At 37.5% G+C, this 8,317-nt stretch overlaps 1 protein-coding gene across 2 annotated transcripts in view; it reads right to left on the bottom strand.

Moving 5' to 3' along the window:
- Positions 1 to 204: 204 nt before the first annotated feature.
- Positions 205 to 8,317, bottom strand: part of HSF2 (heat shock transcription factor 2) — a 34,349-nt gene continuing 26,236 nt past the window's right edge. The window contains exons 11-13 of one of the 2 annotated variants that reach the window (XM_062186703.1): positions 5,684 to 5,737; positions 2,331 to 2,415; positions 206 to 1,195 (exon numbers count right to left, since the gene is read on the bottom strand). In XM_062186703.1, coding sequence (XP_062042687.1) covers positions 900 to 1,195; positions 2,331 to 2,415; positions 5,684 to 5,737 — 435 coding nt within the window. In that variant the 3' untranslated portion in view covers positions 206 to 899. Of the gene's footprint in view, positions 1,196 to 2,330; positions 2,416 to 5,683; positions 5,738 to 8,317 lie in introns of both variants that reach the window. The other variant, XM_062186704.1, reaches the window with a different exon arrangement.

Genomic DNA, 8,317 nt, shown 5'->3' with positions numbered 1-8,317 from the left:
CAGCAGGGACACAACCTGGCACCCAGACAGGAGCCAGCATTGCAGATGGTGGCTTTACCAGCTACACCATAATGCTGTCCCCATTTTGTTTTTAAAGGGTCAGTAGCCACCCGCTTCCATCAAACAGAAAAATTATTTCTTGTAGGTATCAGCTCCAAAGAAGGAACATAACAGACACTAGTATTCAACATTCATATTTATTTTACTAAAGAATATGGTTCAAAAAAACACAAACTTGAACTTAAAACTAGTCCAACTAAGTGGATAGGGTTGACTCCATCCCATCCCCACCTTCTTTCAATGTATATGGAGCTGAAACCATGACAGTAAGTACTGTGTACACTTTGCCTTCCCTTATGAACATAAATGAAATTCTCTGAACATAAATGAAGTTCTCTGAGCCTAGAGACACATGAAGTTTTACAAGATACAGGCACTTTATGTTCCCAGTTTTAAAATAAACCAAGTGAAAAATATTAATAAAGGTAACTGGAATAGAGAAAGCCTTAGGAGTTCTACCATTCAGTTCTAGTGATTTCCACTGAATGCAAACAGACAGCATCAAACAAATAAAACAAACAAAAGTTGAACTGGGGTTAATGGATATTTTGTGAAAAAAATTCCACTTAACTACAATTGGAAAAAAACGGACATTTAAATCCAACTTGAAGATACGCAATAATGTGCATTAAATCTTGTATACCTACGCAGCAGAATAACATCTGAAAGCTTTGCCAAGAGTGTGTGGCTAGTGAGAAAAGCAAAAGGTGCTTTTATTCCACAGTATCTGATTGAACAAACAAAGCAATTTACAAAAAAAAAAGTACCAAATGATACTTTAAAATAAATAGTTCATCATTTTGATGAATATATACAAGTAGAGTCCACTTCTTGAGGATTTAGCTATCTAAAAGTGGCATATCACTATCCAGAGGTGCAGGAGCAAGTTCACATAAATAAAACAGTGTAGCTTCACTAGCTTCAGCCTCAGTCAATGGCTCCAGGCGAACAAGCTTACTTTGGGTTGGTTCTTGGTCCAGGCTGCTATCCAGAAGCTCATCAACTTCTATGGGTTTATCTACAGAGGACATAACTTCTGATGATGCTGTTGTACTTCCCTGTTCAACAGCAGAAGCAGGGTTCCCATCAAGGAATGCAAGAAGTGGAAAGGCAGTGTACTGGATAAGCTGCTTATCTATAAAAATCAGAAAAAACATTTTATCACCAGCTTATACAGAATTTAAAGACAAAAAATGGAAACAGGATACATATATATCCTGAGTGTGTGTATGTATATATATATAATATATACACACTTACACACACACATATATATGTAAAATCACCACATTTTATATAGCCAAACAAGACATGACGTGATATTGTGCGTCAGTAAACTTTAAAATGTTCAAGTCAGTTAGTCCTTTACTCAACACTTAAGAAATGAGCATTCACCCTAACGATTAAGATACCAATTAGTGTACCATGACATCCTATATGAGTGCCTGGTTTGAATCCTGGTTCTGCCTCCTGAATCCAGATTCCTATCAACTCAGAACTTGGGAGGCAATGGTGATAGCTCAAGAGATTAGGTTCTGTCAATCACATGGAAGACCTAGATTGAGTACCTGGATCCTGGCTTCTGCCTAACCCAGCTAGAGCTGGGGAGTATACCAGCAGACAGGAGAGCTCTGTCCATCTCTGTCTCCCTCTCCCTCTTTCTGCCTCACAAATAAATATTAAAAAAAAAAAAAAAAAAAAAAAAAAAAGGAAATAAAGTTCATTCTAATCTCCAAACAACTCCATGAATTCAAGAACTATTACTTCACCAATTCAATTTTTTCTATATGTTAGAACCTTGAGACTTTGTGCATGGAAATGAAGCTAGTATATTGGGGCCAGCGCTGTGGTGCAGTGGGTTAATGCCCTGGCCTGAAGCACTGGCATCCCATATGGGCGCCGGTTCGAGACCCGGCTGCTCCACTTCCAATTCAGCTCTCTGCTATGGCCTGAGAAAGCAGTGGAAGATGGCCCCAGGTCCTTGGGCCCCTGCACCTTTGTGGGAGACCCAGAGAAGTTCCTGGCTCCTGGCTTCAGATTGGCACAGCTCCGGCCATTGCAGCCAATTGGGAAGTGAACCATCAGATGGAAGACCTCTCTCTCTCTCTCTGTGTAACTCTGACTTTCAAATAAATAATCTTTAAAAAAACACGAAGCCAGTATATTCTGTTTCAATTATTACATATGACACGACTTCTTTTGACTTGCATTAGTTTCTATGTGTGACTTGTAAAAAAACCTGCAGAAACTAATATTACAACTATACCTACCTGGTTTGGATTTAGATTTTCTTCCCTCTTCTGAAACTTGCTGAACTACATTGTTCTTGGTAGTTTCTAATCCTTTATTCTCAGACTAAAAGAAAAAAAATATTTGTTTCATGTAAGTTCCTGAAAATATAAAAAAATTAATATAATATGTAAATATTGGTATGTTACCTGAAATATATAGGAAGGGAAAAAATGGAAAGATGATCTAGAGAAAGATTTAAGTAGAACAAGACTGGATAAGAACACTTTTGTTGTCATCAAGGAATCTCAACTGGGATTACAGTGTTAAAAGGAGGGTTGTATTTCAATAGTGTACACAGAATTTGTCAAGAGTAGAAGATTGAAATGAATCAAAGACAACTGGTTTAAAAATGTTAATTGAAGGGGCTGGCGTTATGGTGTAGCCAACAAAGCCGCCTGCGATGCTGGCATCCCATCTGGGTGCCGATTCAAGTCCTGGTTATTCCAGCTCTCCGCTAATGTGCCTGGTAAAGTAGCAGAAAATGGCCCCAAGTCCTTTGGGCCCCTGCACCCCACATGGGATACCCAGAAGAAGCTCCTGGCTCCTGACCAGCACAGCTCTGGCCATTGCGGCCATTTGGAGAGTGAACCATCTCTCTCTCTGTAAACTCTGCCTTTCAAATAAATCTTTTTTTAAAAAAGTGCTAATTGAGAGATGATTAACTCTTTAAGCAATTAAATTCATTTTAACATTTTGATTTAAAAATGTATTACACATTTTTCTTCACTAATAAACACAGTATTTAGCACAAGCCAAACATATTTATAGTATGTCAGGAGGACAGTATTGTCCTTAAAACTATTTATCCTCATCCTTAGAAGCCTGAAAGCTGGTATGGTGTCTCTTCCTGTCCTTCTTGGGGCTCTTCCAATTGTTTTCTATCATTTAAAACACCTCTTTCAATCACTGTCTTTTCTCCTTACATCTGATTATGGTAGGGGAGTTAAATCTTCAATGTTGTTAAGTTCTTCAGTGCTTATTTCAATGATGTTCAAACTGAGGTGCAGAGTTTCATAATTTCTCCTGAATAGCTATAAGTCCCAAATACCTGCATCTAGGTAAAGTATATATGGTATAATAAAATCTGTATACTAATTCCTATAATTTCCAATAGTCATCATAAAATGAAGAGTGCAAGTTTCTAGGATTCAGAGGAGATAATGGCATCAAGATACAGTAAGAATTTAAAGACTTCCAAAAGTTATATTAAAATATTTCATTTAGTATTCACATTATACACATAAACAATGAAATCTCATCTAAATCTTAACACTTTCTAAAATAGGTATTTCCCAAGGACCTCACTGTTGTTACTTTAAGACATGAGAAGCAGGATAACATGGATTTCATTTACCATGCAAATTGTTAGTCATGAGCAGTGGCCACTTAATTGTGTACTGAGTAGTATAAGGCATCCTGATTTAAGAGCAAAGTGTTATAATCCATGTCATGAGCAATAATGGAATGACTGAGGAAATGACAATTATTTGAAAACATTATTCTGGATCCAGAATGATAAAAGTGAGTTTCTAATTTTTCCACAGTATTACAGAACAGTATGCAATTTGATGGTTTGACTGCTGTTTCTAAAAAGTGTATTCAAGTTATTGGTTTCTGAAATAAGATGATCCAAGAATGAAGATGATACAATGTCTAGCAATAAGTAAACAATAAAGCAAATTCACTAAGTGAACATATAAGTCTTAACATATGAATTCAAGGTCTTCTACAATTAATAGTATGATTGTATTTCCACAGAGCTGAGTGGTCCACATAATCTTATATTATCCAAACTAAAGTCCACATGCCAAATTCAGCATATTGCCTGTCTGTAAATAAAGTTTCATTGGAACACAGCTGAAGATTTTTATGTACTATCTGCTTTTACACTACAACAGCAGAACTGCATAGTTATAATAGGAAAGCAGTGGGCCTGCAAAACCAAAAATATTTTCTAGCAGACCTTTCTAAGAAAAATTATGCCAACCTCAATATAAATCACCCAATATTAAGTGTATAATCATGTTGCTAATTCAAAAATTCTTAAGTTCCTTAAACTTTGAGCTACCCTAACTCTGAAAAATGTAGAAAATCTAGTCGGGCTCTCCTGATGCCAAGACAACAGTGAGGAAAAGTCAACCCTCTCACCCTAACCACTCACATTTATTTGAGACGTGCCCATTTTAGACTATAAAAAACAAGAATCAAAATTCTGATTTCACTAATTTGGACTTGATTTGCCATTGTATTCAACAGAAAACAAGGGTTACTAATAATCTGCTATAGGCCGGCGCTGCGGCTCAATAGGCTAATCCTCCGCCTTGTGGCGCTGGCACCCTGGGTTCTAGTCCCGGTCGGGGCACCAGATTCTGTCCCGGTTGCCCCTCTTCCAGGCCAGCTCTCTGCTATGGCCCGGGAGTGCAGTGGAGGATAGCCCAAGTCCTTGGGCCCTGCACCCGCATGGGAGACCAGGAGAAGCACCTGGCTCCTGCCTTCGGATCAGCATGATGCGCTGGCCGCAGGACGCCAGCCGCAGTGGCCATTGGAGGGTGAACCAACAGCAAAAGGAAGTTTTCTCTCTGTCTCTCTCTCTCTCTCACTGTCCACTCTGCCTGTCCAAAATAAATAAATAAATAAATAAAATAATTTGCTATAAATATAAGTGGAATATATACTTATTTGAGCAATAACCTGCACAAAGTAACAAAATTATAAACATTTGCTCTGACAACTTGAATTGTTCTTACTACTCATTAAAAATTAGAAAGAATCTTGTCAAAACTTGGTAGTCCCAAATGGATCTCTATAATTTGAAATTTTAACAAAAATTCTTATTACTTAAAAAAGTAAAAAATTTCTAACTCCATGTATCACTGTTCCAACTCTCCTTCCCTCCAATTAGCAGAAATTCTTGAGTTTTTACTATATGCTAATAAAATTAGGAATTTAAAAGATATGGGTATGAGTAAATTTTCAATAAAAATGTTATTTATACAAGGAATAAAATGTAAACTGCAGCATATAAAACATTATTTTAATAATTTATTTCAGTGACATACCTGAACATGCCAAGTTTAGTCAGTTGATCTCCCAGCACCAGAAGAAATCAATTTTACACTGGTACTTAATCCCACAAATGCCAGCAGAATTGGGCAATGATGCACCCATAACCAGCTAATTCTTCATCTAGACTTTTACTATCTTGATCACACATATTAGCTCAGAATATAAAATGCTTTTTTAAATTGGGAGTGATATTGCCTTCTACTTTCTAGGACTTTTTTCAGATTTTTACAGCTATGGGTCCTGAGCAACATGAATTAAAACTTACTTTTGTATTATTGATGTAATCTGTGGGATTCATCTGCACAGAACTAGTGAAAAGCTGAAAGACCAAACAAGAAAGATGATAAGTTTAAAAAATATTAAAAAGAAATTGTGTGTTCAAAATTTTTATACAACCACGTTGGGTGAAGAGATGTAGCTCCTACACTTGGAAGTTTTAACACAATAAAACCAGTTTGGAAGAGGAAACCAGGAAAGCAGAAAGAAAAACAAATAAACGAAAGCAGAGCAAGTTAGCCCGTGCATTAGATGAAATTTCATGTTGTAAGATTTTCTCTATCAAACAGTGAGGTAAACCACTTGCCATAAATAGTGGTTTCTCCCTATCTTCCCTTTCCATTACTCTCTATTCAATTTAATTTCCTTTATTTTTTCTCTCTATATGCCTTTGTCCTTACCTGACAGCTAACACTGAGTAACATGCCCTGACACAAAGTCTCTAAATACATGCTAATCACATGAAAAATTTCTATAGTATCTACTCTATGACAGGGGCTGTTAACCACATCTTAAACAGAATCCCCTGACAAAACTGCACATCTACTTGTTGGTTCTTTTATCTCATCTTAAGTTGTAAATGCTAACACCACCACTTACTGCAATCCTAGCCAGCGTATAGACACAGCTTTAGTTTAAGATGTCAAAGTCATCTATGCCACAGGGATTTACTGAGCATTTAAGAAATAATGACATCATGAAGAATACAAGGTGAAGATGCTATTCCTGCTCTCCAGGAGCTTACAGTTTAAAAAGCCAGATAAGACAACATCAAATAGCAACACAGGTTCTGATAAAATACAGTAAAAAGATATTGGGCCTTCAAAGTACTAAGAAATCAAGAAAATTAGAAGGTAGGAAAGCACACACAGAAACACACAATGAAACAAAAAGAGCCCGATAAAGTTATGTGACGTGTACTAGTCCCTGGAGAATGGTTAGAACTTGGGAAAGGAGAGGATGGAGGGAAAAGTTCATAAGTACAGTATTAGCAACAATAGAAAAGATAGGGTATGTTCTATGAATGGGTTAGACCATTCCAAATAGTGTAGAAGTTCTAAGTTTAATAGCAAATTATATACAAAAAAGTAGAGCAAGGCCAGTCAGTTGATGAGGGTGCATCCTATTGACAACGAAAGCCTTGAGAAATGACTACAAAGAAGTAGTCATTCAGTTAGCATTTTATGAAAATGAGCACATCAAGTGGTTCACAGGATGGAAAGAAATGTAATCAAGCCAAAAATAGAGTCCTCCACTCTCAAGACAATTACTCTCCTTAAAGTTCCACATTTCATGGTAGTCCTCTAAATATTTATTTCTAGATCTTCCTTTCCTTTTGATATCCTCCTTCTCCTTATATCACTTATTGATCCCTTGAAGAGGACACAGTTACACATGATTACTAATTTCTGCTAGTTCATCTGTTAAAGTCTCAGAGGACTTAACTAGATTTTGAGGGTGGTGCTCCTCTCTTCCTCTCTGTGTTCCCTTACCCACTCATTGCCTCAGGGATATTTTACATATATCCCCAGCACACATATAGTGTTAGGCAGAAAAGCTTTATCATAGATGAGGAACTGACACAGCTGTAGAATTCTAAGACCAAACCTCTCCCAGCTGACTCCACTCCAGGTTACTCAGGATTGAACTCTGCACGGAAAAGCTATGAACTCTTCAATACACTTATACACATATTTATCACAAAGAGTTGCTACTTTAAGAAACAAAGCAAAGCATGGAATTAAGTAATCTAAGGTAATATCTAAATGACAACTCCAAAGGCACAGGATCAGAATTAAATTTTACCTTTAAAAATGTTAAAAGCTGGGGCCAGTGCTGTGGCGTAGTGGGTAAAGCCTCTGCCTGCAGTGCCAGCATCCCATATGGGTGCCAGTTTGAGGGTCAACTGCTTTACTTCCAATCCAGCTCTCTACTATGGCCTGGGAAAACAGTAGAAGATGGCCCAAGTGTTTGGGCCCCTCCACTCACGTGGGAGACCTGGATGGAAGCTCCCTACTCCTGGCTTTGGATCAGCTCAGCTCTTCAGCTCTGGCCATTGTGGGCACTTAGGGAGTGAATCACTGGATGGAAGACCTCTTTCTCTGCCTCTGGCTCTCTGTAACTCTGCTTTCAAAAAAAAAAAAAAGACTAAAAGAAATATTAAAAGCTAGATACAAATTTCAGCACAAACCTGCTAACCAAAAATCTCTAAACAGAGAAGGAATTGAAAAAAAAAAGAGAGAAGGAGGTAGAAAAATTAAGGGGGAAAAAGATTCGGTGCTTTGGTGAATGTCCAGAAGTAGGAGACAGCAGGAAAAAAGAAAGCTATTAAAGAAAACAGAATGGTTAGACAGGATAGCAAAGAGCACAGTGCCTCCAAAATCAACAACAAAAAAACTTCTGTTGTAGAATAACAACAGCGTGAACTATTTTGAATTTCTGCAACAGCCCTTCGTGTTACGCATTAGCCACATTTAACAGATGGAGAACTGGGCAAGAGAGGTTATCTTTTCCAAAGTTAATAACATGCTAGGAAGCAGCATGAGCCAAAATGGAACCTGGATCTAATTCAAAATCCCCTTCCACTAGCTCAATGGATTAAGAAAAAAAGTCACACATAGTC

Source organism: Lepus europaeus, chromosome 3 (assembly GCF_033115175.1).
Source record: "Lepus europaeus isolate LE1 chromosome 3, mLepTim1.pri, whole genome shotgun sequence".
Taxonomy (NCBI): domain Eukaryota; kingdom Metazoa; phylum Chordata; class Mammalia; order Lagomorpha; family Leporidae; genus Lepus; species Lepus europaeus.
Note: the sequence above shows the minus strand (reverse complement) of the source record. Positions and strands in the feature narration are given on the sequence as shown.